The 24,420-nt window shown below is 39.1% G+C and overlaps 1 protein-coding gene and 1 pseudogene across 2 annotated transcripts in view; both read right to left on the minus strand.

Annotated features, from left to right (window-relative positions):
• Positions 1 to 24,420, minus strand: part of EFHC2 (EF-hand domain containing 2) — a gene marked incomplete at both ends in the record, with an annotated part of 199,012 nt that overhangs the window by 11,983 nt on the left and 162,609 nt on the right. The window contains 2 exon segments of the mRNA XM_084259237.1: positions 6,656 to 6,748; positions 8,614 to 8,811. Coding sequence (XP_084115363.1) covers positions 6,656 to 6,748; positions 8,614 to 8,811 — 291 coding nt within the window.
• On the minus strand, positions 14,292 to 15,185 carry LOC311187859 (large ribosomal subunit protein uL18-like; annotated as a pseudogene). Its single transcript has one exon. The product of its transcript is annotated as a large ribosomal subunit protein uL18-like (transcript).

The following is a 24,420-nucleotide window of genomic DNA, read 5'->3' on the forward strand; positions in this document are numbered from 1 at the left end:
AGATGATTTCTCTCACCGCACTGCACCTTTGACTTATACCCCAGTTCTTGTGTGCATAAATAAATAAATCTTAAAAAAAAAAAAGCAACAACAAATGCTGGTGAGGATGTAGAGAAAAAGGAACCCTTGTAAACTGTTGGCGGGAATGTGTGTGGGTCCAGTCCCTATGGAAAACAGTATAGATGTTCCTTAAAATATTAAAAATAGATCTACCATATGACCTGATCCAGCAGTTCGACTCCTTGGTATCTACTAAAAGAATGCAAAAGCACTAATTCAATGGGATATAAGCACATCTTTGTCCATTGCAACACTATGTACAAAGGGGACTACGTATGGAAACAGCCCTAAGTGCCCAAGGAGAGAAGAGTGGATTAGGACGATTGAGGTACATACACATGCACATACACACATGCACATGTGTGCACATACGTACACACGCATACACACAGATGGAATACTATTCAGCTACAAGAAAAGACAAACTCTTGGCCATTTGCGACAACACAGATGGAACTGGAGGGGACTATGCTAAGTGAAGTGAGTCAGAAGAAAGAAATATGGGATAATTTCACTCTTATGTGGAATACAGAGGGGAAAAACAACAACAACAAAGGAACTGACAAAACTAAACCAGGACAAACTCTAGAAATCTGACTGCAGGACTGAGATTACTAGAAGGGGAGGAGGAGTGGGGTGGGAAAAAAGGATTGTGGGTGCTTTAGTAGTGGGTGTGGCATGTTGATAAACATCTCAGGTGGTATGAACCTACTTCCTTAAATCACAGTGTTGTAAACCAATGTTAACCTCAATAAAAAATTGCATTTTGGAATCATGGAGACAATTTATTTCCTTACTCAGGGTCATGCTGTGCTTCTTATCACAAACATTAGCATCCTAATTGTTCACCTGAATCTCCTACTTTGCTTCTTACCAAATGACATTTGGCTCTTTGATCCAAGGTCAAAGGAGGAAGATTTGCCAGTCTGGAGGCAATTCTTTTGAAAAAGCTTTGAAGGCAATTCCAAAGAAGAACTTTCTATGGCAACATTGTTAGAACCAGTATACAGCCTTCCAGGGTGACTGCCCTAAAGGGCAATACTAATTCTGGCAGCTTTTAAGTGTTTCTAGCTTGTTAAAAAGTCAGTTTCCTTACTTTAAAGTCCCAGCTCACAGTGCCAAAGTGTTTTCTTAAAACCTCCATAAATTCTTTCCTTTGATACTTGAGGAAGCCACCATTTCCTTCCCTACACAAACTAAGAGACATGTTTGTGGATGAAGAGGGAGGGAAGACAATTTCTTTGGTTACTCACTAGATAATAATGACCTCCAAGCATGCTTCCAAATGCCTTGCTAGGTGGGAGTCCCTACAAGTGAGTCTAATGTGTCATTTGACGGATGTCTTGCTCCCCCTCCCAGAAATGATGAATGGCTTGAAAACCGTAGAGGCCATCCATCTCCTTGCCAGGGGGAATAATGCTGATCTGCTTTATTTCCACCATCTGTGGAGGTGAAAGTCACAGAAGCAGCTGTGTCTCGTTGAGGAGTAACATGGGTTCCCCTCTGCTGTAAAGGCGATCTTACAACTTAGGGGAATGGCCTGGCTACAAGAGCAGGTGGAAGGGAGGGAGAGCAGTGAAGACATCTTTTGGACTCACTTGTGTCTGGTTTTGGTTCATTACCCAGCAAATCCAGGTGCGCGTGCTTGAACACCTGGTGAGATTCTTAAAGACCGGGCACTTGAGAAAAAAAGTGGAGCTCTGGGCCAGTGCACTGGTTGGTCACAAAAACAGAGTTGGCATTGCCCAAGCTGCCAGTGAGAAACGCCAGTTATCTCTAAATAGCCAGGCCTCTGAATTCTAATTCTGATCCCAGTACAGATCTCCTTGGTGAGGTGGGTCACAGCTGCCAAGTACGGGGTGTACACACAGTGTTTCTTTTGGTTCATACAGTGTTGGATATTCTTTATATTTCTTAAAATACAAATCCCTTTATACTTGAAAAGGCAGGAAACATCTAGAGTATGTGTGTGTGGAGAGAGAAGGAGGTGGGGAGACAGGGGGAAGGGGATGAGAAGGTTCTTAGGGAGAAGGTTTCTCTCTAAAATCTCCCCACTGTACCAAACATCTTGCAACAATAGCAGCCACACAGCTCAATCCTTGCCCTTTGGCCTCACTGCCAGATATTGTTGGTGAAATCCCTTGAGCCCAAATCATGCCTCTGGGAGGTAAGCAGGGAGTGAGGCTGGGTAGAGTATAATGAGATGATTTTAAAGCCCCATTAACTTTTTCCATTTTAACTGATATTTCTGGATGAGGCACTGGCTCTCTTGGGAGGTCAATTCTAAGACATTCCATGGAGTCCAAAGCCAGCAGTAAAAGACCTGTGTCGCGGGCAGAGCTGCTGGGGAAAGAGTTGCCCTTGAATTTCCAATGCCAAATTAGAAGGCCATAATTAGGGGAAGAGGCTGCCTCTTACTCCCCAGTCCCACAAGGTAGGCAGAATGGAATGGCCTCAGTATCCTTTCTGCTTAGTGATTTAAGAACCAGAATTTCTTGCTGATTAGTACTGAGGAAACATTAATATCCAAACGAAGGCTCAGAGGTTTGAGTCAATTTACAAGGATCCCATGGGTAGGAGGCAGCAGACTTGGACTTCAGAAGCAGGTTTGGTAGCTAGCAAGACCATGTTTTTCTCCCCCAACCCAATGTCCTAGCACAGGACAAGTCTCTAGGGCTGCAAAGGCAATTGAGACTTAGTCCTTACTCCTAGGAGCTCAGATAGAACCAAAGGTTTAGGATGTCTTAGGCAGTTGTCATTCTCATTCCAGCAGACTCATTTTGGCCTGAAGTACATTCTTTCAGTAACAGAAGCTCCTTATACCTCAATGTTTACACTTATGGAACAGGGAATCAGCTTGACCATCCACTAAAATGTGACTTTGTATATGCTCAAGGATTTACAAAATACTCTAGGGCCTTTGGCACTATGTCAATACAGAGTGTCACTTCTATTATTAATGAATAACAGCTACCACTACATAGAACATTTAAGTCTAATGCTTTGTGCATTAGCGAAATGAATCCGTTTGGTAAACAAGGTGACCTCATTTGCAACGGCATGGATGGAAGTGGAGGGGATCATGCTAAGCGAAATAAGTCAGAAGGAGCAAATCCAAAAGGGCTTTATGATGTAGAACTACTTGAATTTGGTCTTGAAGGAAGAGCAAATACTGGATGATACACTCATTCGTAGAGTATAAAGAAACAAAACAAAGGAACAGGCACAACGGAACCAAAACCAACCCTAGAAATCTGACAGCAAAATTAAGTCTACCAGAAGGGGAGGCTAAGGTTGAGGGAAAAAGGGAGGCGGGAGCTCAGTGGACTATGGTGGAGGATTGGTACTGTGGTGGTGGCTGTGATGTGGTAACATATCTGAAGAGATGGAAACCTATAGCTCTGAGTCATATACAATGTTGCAAACTAATGTTAGCTCAATAAAAAAATCAAACAGAAAAAAAAACCAAGTTGAACTCCAACCAGTAACCGCAGCACTGAACTGATGGAGGCTGGGGGAATCAGACATGGAAGGATATTGAACTCCTGATTCCAGCTTGAGTTTTGCTAATAATGAAAAGACCTAGCTAAATGACAAAGGAGAAATACATGAGTGACAGTCCCCTAAACCTTCAGCCATGGTTTTCAACCTCCTGCTCTGAATTTACGCAGCAGGGCGTATTAATACAGCCGCTCAACAGCTGCCCAGCTCCATCCCGAGGCAGGTAAAACTGCCCCTGGGCAGAGTGTGCATTGAACCAAAGGAAGAAACTCCATGCCTGCCTCCCCCGGGAGGCTGCAGACATCAGAGGGGCTCTGGCTTAGTGTGCCACAGAGGGCTGTGCAGAAAGAGAGTCTGGTCAAGGCTCTGGAAAGCCCTGTGGAGTCTGTGGGGAACAATAAGAATGCAGAATATAAATGTAAGCTGCAGGCTGATGGGCCCATTAGGAATTAGGGCAGTCTTTGAAAGGAATCTGCGGAGATGATGCAAAACCCCAAGCATGTGACCCACATCATGGCAGGGCATATTGGACGGAGAGGGGAATGGGAATGAGACATTTTCTAATCTGATTAGTCTGAAGTTTCCCCTGAGTGTGGAGAAGGGTCACTGCGCAATTAAAGGAAAGTTAGACTGAACATGGTCTGCTGAGTGGCTCAGAGGGATGACCTCCTCAGAGCTACGCTGGGTTCAGAGGCAGATGTGTTCTGAGACTGAGATGACTTCGAAGCAAGCCGTGGCATAGTTGTTCTGCCTTTAATGTCAGATCGTAAAGACAGAGACAAAACACTCTGCTTAGGGAATGAGAGGATGATGACTTGGTGGCCTCAGTTACGGGTAAGAAATATTTAGATCCTCCAGAGGCCAGGCTCCCACATGACTAGACTTTCCAGGACAACTCATCCTTGAGGCCATCAAGAGATAATCTAATAAACTTCCACAGCTTCCTGACTAGAAGACAGCTTAATGTGTGAAAGGCATTCAGACCCAACTGTTTAAAAATAAGATTTCTTCTATGTTGAAAGACAGAGGTTTTTTCCCAGTTCATTCCCTAGTCAGAGTGTGTGGTCTGCAGTCCTAACTTAAACTTCCCTCCTAGTCCCCAATCAGTTCTTGGTACCAGGTGCTGTGAATGTCTTCTCCATTCATCTTCAGAATCACTAGGAAGTAGGTATTTTTATCTCTAGAGGTAAAGAATCAAAGGTCAGGCAGATCAAAATTCTTGCACAAGATCACCCAGATATAAGTAGGAGACAAGGTAAGGGGTGAAACTGTTAAAACATGACAACCCACAGATTGTTTATAAGCAGCAAATCAAACAGCTTAGAAGTAGGTAGCTGCATCTGAATGGACCAAATATCAAGTCACAAATCTTCACTTGAAGGTGAGGGAAAAAGAGACACAAAAATAGTGTTCTGAGAACCTTTTGGAGGAGATAATCACTGCCAACCAAGCAAATCCAAAAGGGCTTTATGATGTAGAACTACTTGAATTTGGTCTTGAAGGAAGAGCAAGCTTTCAGCAGAAGAAAACTGGAAGTTATTTCCTACTGCAGAAATAGCAAAAGGAAAGGCAAAAAGGGTGGGAAGGCAGGAACAATATGTGTGAAATACTAAATGGCCCATTTGGCTGGACTAGTGGGAAAGGGAAGGGAAACTCTGTGGTAACCATGGAGAACCCTGACTCTGAGAGCTGCCTACCTCATCTGGGGTCCTTTACACCTTTACACCTCCTTATCCTGCTAGCAAATGAAAGCAAACAGGACTCCCAGGCTAGAAAATATCCCCAGATCAATCCAATATACACACACCCAAAGGAATTGGCCCTCTTCTTCATTCCCCTCCTGACACCTTGGGCACTAGTTCTCCCACATGGGAGTCCATTTTACCTGTTTCTTTGGTTTCTCCTTTTGCCTTAGATGAGGACTCGCAACTCCAGACCCTGTTTGAGAACAACTGTCCAACTGAAAACTCTCAACCCCATAACGGAGAAGTGGGAAAAAGTTCAAAGCTAAGGAGACTTTGGCTCTAGAGAACAAAGACATGGTAATGAGGTTTGTGAGTAGCTGAGGAACATTATGACATTTTTGCTCTCAGAATATAGTTAGCTGCTATATATAAAGATGGATTTAAAAATGTAGAGGCTGGTGGGAGAAAGACCAACATGGAGGCCTGCAATTATGAAATGTGGATCAGACCAAGGGTGAAGATAGCGAGAATGGGGAGGAGAGAAAGCATGTAAGCAGTAGGAAGTAGGTAGAACTGTAAATAAAGACATTGTAATTTACTGACTGTTTGTAGTCAATAATTCAAAGAGGTTAGAAGCTGGGGATGTGCATTCGAAAGGTTCAGGGGTTAAATCGCAGCTGCTTCTTCTAGACTATGTAACTTTGGGCAAAATAGCTCATCTCCCTAAACCTCAACATTTTCACGTAAGCTAGGAGAATAATCATTCTGACCTCACCAAGTGGTTCTCACAAAGTAAATGAGATAATGTATTCAAAACAATGATAATACTGCCTAGAAGACAACTGCAACATCAGAATTATCAACATGAATAAGTCAGAGGATCTGGAAATGACATAGGAAACATAAAAAGTGATCAGAGACTGGATGGCTAGGAGGGTGACGGCAGGAGGGCAGAAGTCAGGTTCAACAGAAGTGATGTGCTTTACAAAGCAGTTCACTGTGCTTTCCTTTCACTTTATATCTGGTGCTATTAACACTAGGTCTTCTTATGGCATGTCATTAGCTCTCAGGAACTAGAACCACTGCTTTGCCAAATCTACCCTTGAAATTTTTCATTTGTCTTCAGAGCCAAATAAGATACACATTTTCATTTTGTCCCAGGAACCTGTGTGTGTGTGTGTGTGTGTGTGTGTTAATGTTAAAAAGATAATAATTCTTAATAGGCTCTTTAACATTCAAAATCCTGACTAACTTTTCCTGTTGTAACAATGGAGATGTGTCATCGCTAAGATCATTGAAACAGTCAAGGGTAAATTAAGGGCAATTAAAGGCAAATGTAAAACTAGGAATAGTTCCCAAAACAAAAACAGGCACGTCAATCTTCCACCATGGGCGGAGCTCTTACTTACCTGGACAGGAGGGATACTAGAAGATCATCAGTCAAAGGTAGCCTGGAGGCCTTGCACAGCCTTTTCATATCTTTGCTGGGTATTACATTTTTTCTGCATTAAAACCAAATAAGTGGATTTATAAATATATTTTCTGTCCCTTGACAACTACATGCTATACGAAAGAAAATGCAGACATTTCCTTAAAATGTACACATTTAAATAAGTGTGAAAATTGGTACTGGAATTTATGGTAAGGAAAGAGTTATATTGCATTTCACCAACTTTTTCCATTTCAGAAGTCATCAGACTCTGTCCTTACAAACGCCTTCCCATCAAGCTTCAGCTTCTTGGTTGGTGGTAGTATGACCTATTAAGACTGCAGCCACAAGTGTTGCTCTAAGTAATCGATCTGCATTCTTGACCACTAGTCAAAAATGATTCTGATATTTGAAAACATCTCTTAATTTGACAAGCATCAAGAGCCTCCAACACAAGTATTATGTGACTTGAGGGTGTTTTTCTGGTCTTTTCCTTGGACCCGAACTTTAAAACCTGGAAGCCCCAGCTGAGGCCTTAACATTCACCTCAATTTTGTTGGATGGTTTTCTCTACAACAGCCCAACAGCCATTTCCCCCAGGCTGCTGGGGCATTGAAATGCTTGTAATGTTCTCACTCATCCAATTTTCTTCTAGCCACTAGGCAAATTAGAAGCAACAGGAAAGTGGTCTCCTTTCTTTGCAACAAGGTTATCAGAATATTTATGTCTACAATCCAAGCTTGTAGGGTCTGGAAGAATCTCAGAGAGGTCTGACCAAGCAGTCCTATTATGCCCACGTTAGTGAAGGGGGTCCCGCTTCTCACACTGGGGAAGGGTTCCCCTACAGTGGAAGGCAGGGCCAAGGTCATGCCAAGCTTAGGCCGCAAATCTTTCAGGAAGTTCAGAGAAGCTTAAAGATTCAAGGAAAAATATCATCTTCATAAAAAAACTCAATGAGTATGTATTATGGATGAGGAAAAATACATAATGTTCATATTAAGATAAGCTACGTGACACTGAATGATATTTAAGGTAGGTAGTGGCCACTTGTGTACCAATTTCAGATTTAGGAATGAGGGAAGGGATCATGAGAAACGGAGATGACAATGGAGTATTTGTGTTTAGAACAAAGATTTTCTATATATTTTTTATATCACTGTAGTCCCCCATGGGTGTAGTCCCCATAGAATTTCCTTCACCAATGCACCCATACACCATCACCACAGTCCCCTGTGCTCCTCCCTCCCTCCCTCTGATCCCTCTCCCTCCTCCTCCTCTGCAGGATGTCTCTGGTTTATAACTGTCTGTTTTAGAACAAAGATTTTCTATTGATAAATACAGTATTCCCCCCCATTATATCATGTCTGTGGATAAAATGAACACCAAACAGACTAAGATAGGGCTCCAGTTGTGTATAAAAATGACTTAACTAAAGCTCCATATAAACATGATAAATGGACTAGAATTAGATTGTGCTGACCATCATTATTTTCAAGAAGAAATAATTTCAAAGAAATTCTGAGAACATTTATTTGCAAATTAACTCGCTATTCTATTATAAAAGTCACATTTATAAATTCCAGTTATCACTAAAACAATGTAGTAAGATTACATCTCAAAATTAAGCCTTCTAACATCTTGACTTACTGTTTCAGTTGAAAGCTTCTAGAAGCCAATTAAAAGAACATGCAAAAAGGGCATCCTCTTTTTGGAGCTATAGGATCTTCCCTATTCCATCAACAAACAAAGCTCACCATTGCTATGAAACATTTGTACCTAGATACTCTTCAGAAAGGATTTAAGTCACTCTGCTAAATGGTGGAATATGATGAGACTTGTCAATTTTCTTTTTACTCTTTTTCATAAAATATAAATGTCTTCTTCACTTAGATTCACAGAAACTTAAATGTTATTAGAATCTATAAAATAAAAGCTTACTTTTCTCGATCTTCATATACACAAGTGGCAATGAGTTTTTCAAAATTCTCAAAGGTATTTTTCTTGAGCTGTTCATGGGCCTTTGCAAGTAGGATTTCTGTAACTGGACATGGTTCATTGGGTACTTGGTAGTGACGAGCAATAGTTATAACTTCTTGGTCTATGAGTTTCCCGACAGTTATAGACATCATTATATCTCTGTAGGGAAAATAGAAAAACACTTGTGAAATTATAGCTAAAAATATTTTACGTCTTTATTAAAACTACTCAAATCTCATTTTACAAAATATTTCCCAACACCACAGAGGACAGGTGATTATTTTTCTTTAATTTCTCTACTTATGAGCAGCAGGGTGGCACCAATGAGAGAATGGAAAATCACAGCACTATAGCTTATAAATAAAATAAAATGGCATTTTTCCCAGAGCCAAACCCCTACCAGATAATATCCAACAATCAGGAAGTAAATTTGTAAAGACTATGAATGGTCAAAAAGCTATCACTAAATACATGATTTTATTCAATATCTCTTAATCATACTTTACACACAACAGTAACAAACTTGGGGGATTCCCAGGTATAAAATTTGGAGATCAGTAAATTAGAAAGGTGTTTTGAAGACGGGAAGAGTTATTACACACATTTCTGTAGTAGAAAGTAAAATCTTACACACCTTGCCAGTGAGGAAAAAAGAAAGAAAAATGTTAACTGCCTAAGTTTTTTAGAAGGCAAATAGTGAAATAAGCCAGAAAGAAAAAGAAAAATACCGGATGGTCTCACTCATAGCAGGAATCTAGAAAACTTAAATAAGGGACCAGGAAAATGACTAACTATAAGAAAGTGAAAATCAAAATCAACAAAAAACTATGAACCAGAGACACTCTATGGGGGGTAGGGGGCGGGGAGGGGAGGGATTGGGGTCAAAATAAGGGGGTTGCAATTGTATGGGGAATATAAAAATAAAATTTATTAAAAAAAGAAGTTCTTAGCATAATACAATGGAGGGAAACATTCTCAACAAACAACATTTTAAAGAAACATACAACTAACATCATATTTAAGAGTGAGACTATAAGTTTTCTCACTAAGATCAATTACAAGGCAAGGCAATGCCCTGTTTAAGATTCCTTTTCAACATTATGCTAGAAATTCTAGTTAATACAGTAAGATAAGAAAATTAATAGAAGATATACTGATTGGGAAGGAAAGTATAAAATTGCTTTGGTTGATAATGATATATTGTCTATATTAATTATTGCAACCTATAGTGGAACATTTAAATTTATTATTTTCAGAACTAGATCCTTTTCTGAATGTTTTCCACCCCCCCCCCATTTCTCTCATTAGGATTTATTGCATCCCTATTTTGGCATTAAAATTTTTTTTCTGCAAAACAAAAAAAGAAAGAAAGAAATTAGTGGGCAGCACAAAAAAAGCAAATGACAACAACAATGTATTAACAATGAGGACTCCAAGCCTAACAAATTGGATGAATTGTTTTCAATATAGCCTCTATGTGAAAGTTACAAACTCTACAGTATGCACTAGAATTACATCAAAATTGTTAAAATGTAAACTGTTCTGGTAGTTAAATGAATAAGTCATCATTATCTAGAAAATCTAGTTACTAGAAATAACTCAGTTCCTAAGAATCCTTAATAAATAAGGGAATGCAAGATTTTATTTTTTCTTCTACTATAGACTGATATTTCAGAATAATGGCCTTTGGTTCTTTTACATATTTCTTATCATTACCACAATTATTTAAGAATTCAAGGTTCTCCACCAAACAAACAAACACTAATTAGATAGGATATCTACACACCTTTTTTTATTGCAGCACTATTTGCACTAGCCAAGCTATGGAAATGACTTAAATATTTCAAAAGATGAGTGGATCAAGAAGATGTGGTATATATACACAATGGAATACTACTCAGCAATCAAAAAAGATAAACTCAAGTCATTTGTAGCAACAAGGATGGAGTTGGAAGGAATTACACTAAGAAAAATAAACTAAAGGAAGAAAGACAGATACTGGATGGTGTTACTTATATGTGGATTATAGAGAAACCAGACAATGTATCAGACAAAGACAGACCTTAAAGCCAACCACTAAAAGCTGAGGCATCCAGAAGGGAGGGTGAAGAGTAAGAACAGGGTAGGTGAGGAGAGCACAAATGACTATATTGGAGCATTATGGGTGCTTTGGTGGTGGGGGAGCTAACGGTGACCACACCTGAGGGGAGAAATCCTATACTGTCAAAATACTAACAAGGATGTAAAACAATGGGACTTTATTTAAAAACCAAAAGAAAGAAAAGAAAAGAAGAAAGAAAGGAAAGGGGAGAGGAGAAGAAAAATGAAAAATTAATTAATTATAGGTTCTCCGAATGAATTTCCTTACACAAAAATCCAGGGAAGCTCACAGCTACAACGTTGATCTTGCTCCAGGAAAGCTCACAGCTACCAGAAGGAACTGCATTTCACCTACAGCCACTTCTCAGATTACTGGGGGGTTCTGTTCTACTAATTTTTTTTTTGTTATGAGAAAAACATCTTTAATATTTTGGCCAACATCTTACAAAATAATTGTTTATTTAATTATAAGCATACACAGCCACTTAATTTTATATAAATAGGATCATCCTCTATGGTACTATTTTTATAATTTACCTTTTTTAAAAACTCAACAATATGTCACATTTATCTTTCCATTGCTTTTGTTCTATTAATGGAAAAAAGGTCAATTCAACCAAGGAGAATCCACAACTGCAACATTATTTTGGGTCACACAATCAGTAATATTACCTCTGGGCTCACAGTGTAGAAAACACTGGAAAGGTACTCTGGCATGTTAACTTTTCAGAGTCTGTAATCTATCTGAGCATACAAATGAGCTCTAAGTCATAAATTGGGAGGGTGACTTCAGTGAAGGGGGAAAAAATAATAACCCTCACCACTTTTTGACAATTAGCTATGTTCCAGGTCCTGTGCTGCCAGATATTTTTAGCATAGAACATCTCATCTGTCCTAGAAGGTAGATACTATTATTGTCATCACTTTACAGATGAGAACGCTGAGGCACAAAAGTGATACTACATCCAATGGCCCAAAAGTCAGAATGCAAACCTATGCAGTCTAACGCCTAAGCCCATGCACCTGCATACTACTTTGTCTTGCTGTTGCTGGAGCACAAAACACAAGGTCACCAAGTGGAACAGGACTCAGTGAGGGAAAGCTTCCCAAGAACTGTGTGTTTTGAGCTGATTTTTTATAAACCCTTGTTCCTTTCACCTATCCATGACCTCTGCTTTGAGGGATATCACTGGCCATCACAAATAAGAGAAAATAATTCCAGAAGCCCGCAGCCATTTCTAATGGAAGGCTAAGTGACTAGAGTGGAACCACTCCAAGGAAAGCGTCCACCTCATTTAGAACACTGGTGAATAAGATGGAAGACTAAGTAACTAGGAAAAGTGTGTTGTTGACTGGTGTTTATTGGTATGGAAGAAGTCCATGCTATGTTGACAAGTGTAGCACGATTCCAATGAAACTGAAGACACCAGTACAAGAAAAAAAAGGCTGAAAGGACACGTGCCAAACATCTATAGCACTCTCTCTTATTGCTGATTTCTCTCTATATATGTGTGCATGTACTTTAATATATCACATATATACACACATTATCTATTTCTGGTTTTTCTGGACATTTATAAAAATCAAGTATAACTTCCATAGACAGAGGAAAGACTCATTTGAAAGCATTTTCCTTTGGAGGGTAGAAAGCTGTGGAAAGAGTAACAAGTGGCACAATCCCAAGGACAAGGGAAAAGAACATGTGTAGCAATAACTAGAAATTTTCCACACACCTTTTAACTAAACTTCTTCTAGCACCCCCAGGTCATAAAAGTTTATTTCCCTTTTCATTAGATAAACTGAAATTATCCTGGCCATAACTGCAGTTAAAATTTATATCTGATGAGTTGCAAATATGAATTGTAAACAGCTCAGTACTCCATGATTTTCATATCTTTATGTAGAGTTTAAAATAGGTTGCCCCAAACTTAAAACTGCCCTGAGTCATGAGGAACACCAGGGTGCGTGGAGCCGTTAGTGGTATGGGGGTGTAGCTGCGACATCCACACAAGGCAGGTCCTACCACCAGGGATACCAATTGGGAAGTACAAGCCTTGTCCTGTGGACCTGAAGTGGCCACCACCCCTTTGCCCTGAATTTGCCATGTGCCCCCTTTTTAGGACACATCCCACCCTGTCAATCTTTAATGGGCTTCACTAAGAATGAAGAATCTTTTCAAAAGTAGCACATTTCCTTTTTTCATCATGGTAAAATACATGTTAATATAAAATTTGTCATTAGTTGTACGATCACCACCTCTATCTAGTTCCAGAACATTTTCACCATCCTAAAGAAGCAGTCACTCCATTTTCCTTCATCTCCTCAGCTCTCTCCCTATCTGGAAACCACTAAACTTCCATCTGTACAGACTTGACAGTCCTCAACATTTCATACAAATGGAATCATACAGTATGTGGTCTTTGTGTCTGGTTTCTCTCACTTAACATGTTTTGATGTTCACCCATGTCATAGCATGTATCAGCACATCATTCCTTTTCTTTTTTTAAGATTTATTTATTTATTCATACAAGCACTGGGTATAGTCAGAACCGCAGGAGGGTGGGAGAATTCACCAGAGCCAGAGAGGGGAACAGAACAGGCAGAGTGACGAAATACACTGCTGAGGGGAGCAGCGGGCTCAGCAGGAGAGGTCTGCGCACCATGTGGGACCCTCACTGGCGGCCGGGGATTGAACCAGCACTGCAGAGGCTGCGGGCAGCTTCGCAGCCCAGCGCTCAACCACTGTGCCACCAAGGGAGGCCCAGCACGTCATTCCTTTTTATGGTTGAATAATATTCCATTGCATAAATGTGTCACATTTTGTTTACTCATTAAAACATGGATGGGCATTTACCTTGCTTCCACCTTCTGGCTGTTGTTAACCGAACTCATAAAAACATTCACATATGAGCTTTTGCTTCAATATCTGTTTCAGTTCTCTGATCATATATACCCAGGAGTAGAATTGCCAGGGAAGAGAGTAATTCTGTGATTAACCCATTGAAACTTAATAAAATATATTTTGCATACTCCATTATTGCTTAGCAGAAACCACGGAAACAAAGGACAAACTTCCACGAAACATAGCCTTTCCTAGAGAGTGACAATGGATGAATGGATTAAGAAGATGTGGTGTATATACAGAATGGAATACTTCCCAGCCATTAAAAAAGATGAAATCTTGCCATTTTCAACAAAATGGATGAATCTTGAAAGAATTATGCAAAATGAAATAAGTCAAATGGAGAAAGACAAATACCATACGATTTCACTCGTTTGTGGAATATAAAGAAAAGAAAAAGCAGACAAACACAACAAAAGCAAAAACAAACCCTTAAACTCCCACAATAAAATGGTGGTTAGGAGAGGGGAAGGAGCTTGCTGGTGGATGGAGATTGTACTTTTGGTGGTGGGTGAAATACAGTTGTTGAGATGCGTGTAGGTGCTAGATCCTACACATATTTTTTTTTTCATTGCTGGATCAATAATTTTATTATTGTATGTCTTTAAAAATCTCCATTAAAAAATGGTTTGGCTTATTAGCTCTCAGCAGCCCGCTCCTGAGCTCTGAGGAAGCTTGCCTTCTTCTGAGCTACCTGGTCTTTCTTCTGGGCAAGAGACATCTTGGGACGGTTCCACCTCTTCTTCTTAACTTCTTTCTTGGGCTTCTTTTCATAGACTGGATTCTCTCGTATAGCAGCATGAGCTTTCTTATACATCTCCTCCATCATGTCTGGCGTTACGTTGTTCTTTATGTACTGAGAGAACTGTTTCTTATAAGCATCTTCATCTTCCTCCATTAAGTAACGCATGTAATCTGCAACATTCTGCCCCATGATGTGCTTCCGATGTACTTCAGCATGGAATTCCTTGCTTTCTGAATCATAACCAGGGAATCGTTTGGTACTGTGAGGAATAGACAAGCCTCCATCCACAGCTCCCTTCAGGGCCCCAAAAACTTTATTCCCTGTAGTAGTTCTGGCAAGTCCAGCATCCAAATAGCAAGTAAAGGCACCTGGCTGACCATCAATGCTTTCCACATTGTATTCATCTCCAGTCACCTCTACTTGGCCTTCCTAGATCTTGTCCATGCCGAACCTATTGAGAAGCCTGCGGGCCAGCAGCAGGCCAGTACAATATGCTGCAGCATAATTTGTCAGGCCAACCTTCACACCATACTTGGGGAGTTCATGAGCATAAGCTGCACAAACTATCATATCTCCTTCTATACGGGCATAAGCAATCTGACAAATGATATCTCTGTTGGTTACCCGAACTATCATCCTGTATTTGGGTGTGTTGTACTTATTTTTATCCTGGATTACCAAGCGTTTTCGAGCATAGTAATCAGTTTTGCCCTCTCGCCTTCTTCTAAATTTCACTTGGTATCTCTTGAAGTAGGCCTTATTCTTGACAACTTTTACAAACCCCATTTTGCGGCGCAGACACCAGTTGTCCGCGATTTACCAAAGCAGCGAAGGCCCGGCAGCGCTTCGGCAGGTGGGGAAAAGCCCTACACATATTTTAAACTAATGTTACCTCAATAAAAAGAAAAATAAACAGATACAAACAGAATATAGCCTTTCATCACCAAAGCCTTCAGAGAAAACTGAAATAAGATCTGAGAGCAAAGTTTGATCTTGGTACTTTCGCCAATCATTAAGGTAAATAAAAGTGCATTTAAAAAGTACTTGTATTGCTCTGGTGTTCTGTGATAACTATCTCTAATCTGAAGGGCACGAATGGCAAATCACCTTCCCTTTACCCAACATTGCACTACATTTCTGGTATTAATATTTAATATTTTATACTGATCATCACATATTATTTAATATTTTATGGGATACTACCAGGATTTCTTCTCAGCTTTGTTGTAAGACCAAAAAAAAAAAAAAAGCCAAGCTGCTCTGGGACACTGGCTCTCGGCATTTTCTTACTTATTGAATCATTGAAGTCTATGCAACATCTTTCAAGCAAACTTAAAAAGTTAGTTTTGATGCAAACAAGAGTCAAGCCTTAAGCCCTAAGGCTTGCAAGAAAATCTGGTTGAGCCTGAATTTAACCAAACAGCAATTTTGATGACAATTAGGTAGCACCCTTTATCATTTCCTCCAATTTGATATTCAACAAATAAAATGTTTCACTTCCTGTAATCAGAAGTCAGGCACACCTGCTCACATCTGCTCAGGCTCTCTCTCACACTCATGGGCTGAAGCTGCTCAAAGAGCAGAACACACTTACCATCACTTTTTATCATCACTTACATCCTAGCCTGGCAAACCACTAAACTAGCAGAGGGCCGTAGAGGCAGTTGAGAAATATATCAGAAGAAGGAGAAATAGAAAGATAACATTGAAGTGGGGCTAATACAAATGTCTGACCAAAGAGATTTTGCTACCAGTCTAATCGTAGTTCACAACCATTGACAAAAGACATTCAATTCACTGGAGAACAGAGAACATGGGCACCGTTCACCTCCAGGGCGTACTTCTAAAACACAAACAGCATTCTCTAACCTCTTCCCTACTTTCCTTTCCTCCAATTTAATATGTCATTTTTTCTTTCTCATTCTGTTTACTGTCATTATCCCCCCACTACAATGCACAGGGCGACTTCTCTATTTTATACCCTGCTGAATCCCCAACAACTTAAATAGTTCCTGGCACATAGTAAGAATGCTATAATAATCTGTTTTGTTGAATAATGAAAAATAAGGGTTAAGTTAGCAAGTTATGAAAAGCATATAACATAGTACCTGGAACTAAGAATGTTCAATAGAAGATAGCAATTTGTATTATTTTCATCATCCCAAAATAGAAACAGTTTCAAGTTGTATTAAACTGCAAGAGTAACTTCTCTTAAGCAAGTTATCTTGGGACAATATGAAATGTTTTTAATGACTGAAATCATAAAATTATCTACAGAATGTAAAAGGAAAAGGATACACTTGTTTTGGGCCTCCCCTGGTGGTGCAGTGGTTGAGCGCTGGGCTGCAAAGCTGCCCGCAGCCTCTGCAGTGCCAGTTCGATCCCTGGCCGCCAGGTGAGGGTCCCACATTGCGCGCAGACCTCTCCTGCTGAGTCCGCTGCTCCCCTCAGCAGTGTATTTCAGTCCATCTGCCTGTTCTGTTCCCCGCTCTGGCTCTGGTGAATTCTTTCACCCTCCCGCGCTTCTGACTGTACCCAGTGCTTGTATAAATAAAAAAAAATCTTAAAAAAAAAAAAGGATACAGTTGTTTTAAATAGTCGTGTTCAGGACTAAGTCTGAACTGACAAAATAGTAAGCTCCAGGTGTTCCTTCCTTTATATAATAGACGTATTTGAGAATTTCCACAAATACTTAAGTGTTAGAAATCAAATTAGATACTCCCTTTCACTCTCTGTAACATATAAACATATTCTATCTTCATTTGGGGTATTATTAATTGGCAACAGCACATAAAACCTTAATTTTAAATTCTTCTAATTTTTGTCAAGTTCTTAATGACAAGCAAACACAATGAACCCTGAAATAAGTCCTTTGGAAACTAAAGAATTTTTTGACAGTGTAGATAATTACTTATTTTTTAGACATTTTCTCAAAGAGAAGTATATCTCCATTGAAAATCAAGGACCCTGTTTTCTTATTCCAAAGAAATGTAAGTTTTCTCTCTATTACTGCTCTTATCTTCATTTCACATCAAATACAATAGCTTTTCCTGTTTTGACATGTAGTGGAATGTAAATGGTATTTTTGATTTATTTAGTTTGAAATCCAGTATGTCTGGGTGTACTAAACTTTGGGCCTGTTAAGTATAGACAAGCAAAATGAGATATTCTCATTAAGTTATGAGCAATCACTGTATATTAACAATAATCCTCATAGAGATGTCATTTTAGAAACATTTTAAAATGCTAATCTATAATTCTTCCACAATTTGGTATAATATGCATTTAATAAAACTAAGACAACAGTGTTTTTTGTTTTTTTTTAAATCATCTCAAGATTTTTTGCTGAAAGTAAATGGAAGTCTGGACGATGGCATTTAACTTGCAATGTGGGCAGAAAGGAAATGAATATTCATTTCATTTATGAGTAAAGTTATTCATTTTCCTTTATTTCATTGCCTTCCTTTTCACTAACACTCATCCTGTGCTCAGGGATAATTTGTCTCCAAGAAAACCCCAACTGTTTGGCTTTTTGTTTTAACTTTTCTTACTAGTTGCCAGATGTTTTAGAGACCATGCCGAGATATGTGACAATGGCGGGGTGGGGTGGGTGGGTCTACCTTATATGAGGGCAGTCCCACAGAAACTCACAGATATTTATTGATCACAAAGTGAGTGCAATACAAGACCAGATCTGTGCCCAAAGGTGCTTACAATAAACTTAGTAATTCATGACTTTCTCACTTCAGAACATATCAAACAAAGTATAATCAGACTCTTAATTCTTTCTGAACATACACTTTAAAATATAAAATATCTATTTTTACTCCATTATAAAAGGAATGCATCTTCAAATTGTAGACAATGTGGATAATATATTAAAGCAAGAAAACAAAAAAACAAGAGAAATCATACTTATGCCCACCATCCAAACATAAACATGTAAACAACCTGGTATACTTCTTTGCAATCTCTTTTCTATGCATGGGTATTTGTCCTTTTTTTCCCTTAATATTTGTAAATGTATTCTATGGTCTGCGTTTTTATTTAACTAATATGACATTTCCATGCAATCACATTCTTCTGAAACCAAAATGCTAAACCATACATCTGTTATTGGGATATTCTGTGTGTCCTTTTCAAATTTTTACATAAATCATAACATAAGGAACATCTTTATGTGTAAACATCTACCTGTATTTGAAATTATTTCCTTAAGAAGTAATTATTTCAGACGTGCAACTAGGTGGGCAAAAGAAAGATGCATTTTAAAGTATCTTGGATACATGATGTTAAGTTGCTTTTATCCTCCCACCAGCAATGAGCAAAAGCCCATGCAATGGATATTACAATTTGTTAACTGTTTTCTAATTCAACAGGCAAAAATGATACCTTATTTCAATCAACTATTGATTACTAAAACTTGAAAATCTCATTTAAGAAATTATATTTCTTCTATTGTGTTCTGTCTGCACATATTACTTACCCATAATTCTATTCATTCATTTATTCATTCATTCAACAAACATTAAGTACTAACTCCATGTCAGGTCACGTCAACTGATGGAGAATAAGAAGGGAATGGGCAAGATTTGATTTTTATCTCCTAATACCTACACCCTAGAGTTACTCACAAATCAGGGGGACAAGCAAATCAACAAAGCAGAAAGAGAGTTCCACGGTATGTCCAGAAGCTCAGAGAAAAGACCCCTTAACCACTCTGGCATATGAATACATAAAGGGAGAAGTCCAGGAAGGCTTCACAGTGAAGGTAGTAGTGGAGTGAACCTTGAAGACGAAAAGCGATTTGCCAGGAAGAGAAGGGGAAGGATACTGGGAGGAAAGGGAGAAAGAATCAAATCCTTAAAGGCAAGAGGACAGTACATATGAGGTGTTGTACAAAGTATTAATAATAGCAGCTTCTTAGTTAAGTGTTTAGTGTATGCCAGACATTGATCTAACTGCTTCACTTGCATGAACTCTTTTAATCCTAAAAACAACCCTGTAAGTAGGAACTTTAATTATTCCCATTTTACAGATGAGAAACTAAAGTGCTGAGAGTTCAGCAAATATATAGTTCCAGGGCACACAGCCCATAAGTGGTGGAACTAAGTTTTGAACTCAGACGGTCAGGGTGTTGAAGATGACTAGAACTCAGGAAAAAGGCAGAAATCAATTAGAGAGCTGGCAGGTAGGGTCCAATCATGAAGGGCACGCATGTGGGACATGGCAGGGCAGCTAGTTTTCTTCCACAGGTGAAAAGACTCTTGAAGAGTGCTGAGCAAGAAAACAATACAAATAAGTTGGATGTCAGACAGAGCCCTCAGGAAGCAAAGCTAGGGTAGGTATGCCAGTGAGGGCTGCTGGCACAGAGAAAATGGCAAGGGGTTGGAGCTGAGATTATCAGCTAGGCTGGATGTACCTGGCCTACAACAGGCTCCAGGTCTCTTGAGTGTCTGGGAGATGAGGCTATCATGGAAACTATCATTTAACCAGAGGGAAGATACCTTTTCTGAGATGAGAGAGGAAGAATACAAAGTTGTGGATTCAGGGGTATGGAGGAAGTTGGTATCTTGGCATCTCTATATTCTCTATTAAACCAGAGATGAGGTTTTCTGCTCTGAGTGGGAGGACAATAGTAGCGAAAGAGTGAGACATTTCAAACATCTATTATGGGGAATGGAAAAGGCAGACCTAGGTCTTGACCCATCCTTAACTGCTTCTTTAACTGCTCATTGTTCCATCAACTATCCAGACTATCATCTGTGCCTTTAATTTCTTAGTCCCTTATTGGTTCTTTCCCTTTAGCGTATAGGCATGTTCGTATCTCATCAAACTTAAAACAGCAAAATGTAGTCGTTGACCTTCTGCCCAGCTAAGTCATTCCAATGGCATCCACCAGCCTGGCAGAACCAGTCTCCCACAGCAGCGCTGTGATGGCAAGGAGCCACAGTACTAGTGTTTGATAGTGGCCTGACCTTCCTTGGACAAAATAAGTGTCCCTAGGGTTCCTGGACAATTAAGGGGGAAGAGGTCTCAAGAGAGACATACTGATCATTCCTCAAGAGGAATGCATGATAATATGGGTCACAGGATCTCAAGGATTAACTGAGAAAATAAAAGATGATCATATACCAACTTTGAGCAGGTGGAGGACTTTCCATTTACTGTGAAGACTTCTCCTAGCACATTTAGCCTTGGTCATCTTTTATTTTGTGTTTTCAGTTGATACTGTATTATTGGGATTACCTTCTGTTATCTTTCACAATAAAGACTATACTTGGTACGCTCTTAGATTTTGCAATCCTTTTTTTTTTCTAAAAAGGCACACTATGCTTGTCTTTTTCTTATTAGGTTTTAAAATGATAAAACTAATGTATCATAGTACAAACTCAAAAAGTGTAAAAAGCTATACAAAATCTCACCACCCCAATCTCTCACCCAACTCCCCAGATTTGTGCATTTTCTCCAGTTTTATTGGAGTGTAATTTATAAAGTTGTATATATTTAAGTTTACAACATGATTTCAGATACATGTACCTTGTGAAATGACTTAGGTTCTGAAATTCTACTTAGGATTCTATCTGGGTTAAGTTAAAATTTTCCTGAAATATTTTAAACTCATGTCTACCTAATTTTCAAAGATAAGGATAAAACATGGTTCTACTCTCAAGATGGAATAAGAGGAATACAGCCCTTAGCTTCCCCACTTTCTCTTTCTGAGTCTCGGCTATTTTATCTGTGGTATAAACCATGTTATCTTCCTTTTCAATATTTCTAACAATATCATTATTTCACTCTTTGAAATGTTTTATCTTTGAATTTACATGATAACTGCGCGCGTGTGTGAAATCTGTTATAGCATTCAATGATGTTCCATTCTTTTTTTTTTTTTTTTTTAGGTAACATGGTTTCCATCATTGTTTGTATTGTAGATATATAGGGTCGCACCCTTCAGGTGTTGTGACTACACCACAGCCACCACCAAAGCAAACACAATACATCCCTGTGATCAAGGGTGCATCCTCCCTCTTTACTTCTCCTTTTGTTAGCCTCGTTCTACAGACAAGTTTCTATGGTTAGTTTGGTTTTATCTCACCCTTGGTATTGTTTCTCTATATTGCTCATAAGTGACAACATCTAGTATTTGTCTTTCACCTTTTGACTTATTTCACTTGGCATAACACCCTCTGGTTCCAGCCCATGTTGTCACAAATGGTGAGAATTTATCTTTTTTGATATCTGAGTAGCATTCCATAATGTATACATATGACACCTTTCTGATCCACTCATCTCTATTTGGGCACTTATGTTGTTTCCATAGCTTGGCTATTGTAAATAGTGTTGCAATAAACATGGGATTACAGGTTTCACTTCAAATTAGTGAAGTGTATTTTTGGGTAAATAGCTAGGAGTGGAATTGCTGGGTTGTAAGGCAGATCCTCTTTTAATCTTTTGATTGTGAACTGTTTTCTATAGGGGCTGGACCAGTCTACATTTCCATCAACAGTGGGTTTACTTTTTCTCCATATCCTTGCTAGCATTTGTTGGTTTTGGTCATTTTGATATAGGTCATTCTCACGGATGAGGTGGTATCTCCCTGTGTTTTTTTTTTTCTTTTTTTTTCATATTAATTTTTATCTTTTTTTTTTAAGATTTATTTATTTATTTGTACAATCACTGGGTACAGTCAGAAGCATGGGAGGGTGACAGAATTCACCAGAGCCAGAGCGGGGAGCAGAGCAGGCAGAAGGACCAAAGCACACTGCTGAGGGGAGCAGCGGGCGGCAGGAGAGGTCTGCGCACCATGTGGGACCCTCGCCCGGTTGCTGGGGATCAAACCGGTGCTGCAGAGGCTGCGGGCAGCTTCACAACCCAGCGCTCAACCGCTGAGCCACCAGGGAGGCCCTCTCCCTGTGGTTTTGATTTGCATTTCCTTGACAGTAAATGATAATGAAAATTTTTTCATGCACCTGTTGGCCATCAGTATGTCTCTGGAGAAATATCTATTTAGCTCCTCTGCCCACTTTTTGATTGGGCTATTCGTTTAATTCTTATTAAGTTCTATCACTTCTTTGGAGATCTTGGATATCAGCACCTTGTTGGATGTATGCTTCTGCATGCAATTGCCTATTTTCCCAGCACAATTTACTGAAAAGGCTTTCCTTGATCCACTGTATATATCCCTAGATCGTATGTGATAGATTACCTGTCCATATAGGTATAGATGGAGTTCTGGGCTCTCAATTCTATTCCATTGGTCTGTGTTTCTGTTTGTTCAATTTCTTGAAATATGCCATTGAAATTTTGATAGGGATTGCATTGCACGATATCTATATATTTCTTTGGGTAAAATGGCCATTTTGACAATGTTAAGTCTTCCAATGCAGGAGCAGGTCTAGCTCCACTTCTTTTAATGATGCTTTATAGTTTTCTTTGTATAAGTCCTTTACTTCATTTGTTAAGTTTAATTCCAGGTATTTAATTATTTTTGATGTTATTGAAAATGTGATGTTTTCTTAATTTCTTCTCTTCCAGCTCATCATTTGCATATAGAAAGGCAATGGATTTTTGTGTATTGACTTTGTAATCTGCCACTTTGCTGAACTGTTTCAATTATCAATTATGCCTAATAGCTCTAGCGAGGACTTCCAATCCTATGTTGAATATTGGTGGTGAAAGTGGACATCCTTATCTTCTCCCAGATCTCAGTGAAAAAGCTTTCAGGGCCTCCCCTGTTGGCTCAGGCAGTTGAGCGCCACACTGTGAGGCTGTCTGCAGCCTCTGCAGTGCTGGTTCGATCCTGGCCGGCCAGCGAGGGTTCCACATGGCACGGCAGACCTCTCCTCTCACGTCCGCTGCTCCCCTTAGCAGTGTATTTTGTCAGTCTGCCTGTTCTGCTTCCTGCTCTGTCTCTGGTGAATCCTCTCACCCTCCTGCACATCTGACCTGTACCCTGGTTCATGTATAAATAAATCTTAAAAAAAAAAAAGAAAAAGAAAAAGCTTTCAGTACTATACCATTTTACCTGTGGGTTTATGATACATGGCCTTTGTTATGTTGAGGTATATCTCATGTATCTCGTTTTTTGAGGGTTTTCATCATAAATGGATGTTAAATCTTATCAGATGCTTTCTCAGCTTCTGTTGATACGATCATATGGCTTTAATCTTTCCTTTGATTGATGTGGTGAATTACGCTTGATTTATTTTCAGATGTTGACAGATCCTTGTGTCTATGGAATAAATCCCACTTGGCCATAGTGTATAATCCTTTTAATGTATTGTTGAGTCCAGTTTCCTAAGATTTTGTTGAGGATTTTTGTATCTACATTAATCAGGGAAATTGGTCTGTAATTTTCATTTCTAATGTTTTTTGTCTGGTTTTGGTATTAGGGTAATGTCAGCCTCATAAAACATGTTAGTAAGTGTTTCCTCTTTCTCAATTTTTTGAACAAGTTTGGGAAGGTTAGATATTAGCTTATATTTGAAGGTTTGATAAAATTCATTTGTGAAACCATCTGATGCTGGGATTTTGTTTTCTGGGAGATGTTTGATTATTGTTTTAATTTCCTAGCTTGTAATTGGTCTGTTCAGGTTTTCTATTTTTTCCCTATTTAGTCTCAGGTGTTTGTATATTTCTAAGAATGTCTCTTTTCTCGGTCATAACTTACTGGGAAACAAATGGTAATAGCAATCTCTTATAATCCTCTGAATTTCTGAGTTGTCTGTTGTAATTTCTCCTTTTGTGTTTATGATCCTATTTAAGTTTTCTCCCTTTTTTTCCCCCCGGGCCTTGATAGATGTTTGCCTGTTTTGTTTATTTTTTCAAAGAACCAGCTCTTGCTTTCACTAATCATTTGGACTGTCTTTTGATTTCCATTTTTTTATTTGTTCTAATTTTTATTATGTCCTTCTTTCTACTGGTTTTTGGCTTTGTTTGTTCTTATTTTCCTAACTCCTCAAGGTGAGAAATCAGATTGTTTTAGGTCTTTCTTGTTTCTTATAGTGGGACTATGTCG

This window comes from Talpa europaea, assembly GCF_964194135.1.
Source record: "Talpa europaea genome assembly, chromosome: X".
Lineage (NCBI taxonomy): Eukaryota > Metazoa > Chordata > Mammalia > Eulipotyphla > Talpidae > Talpa > Talpa europaea.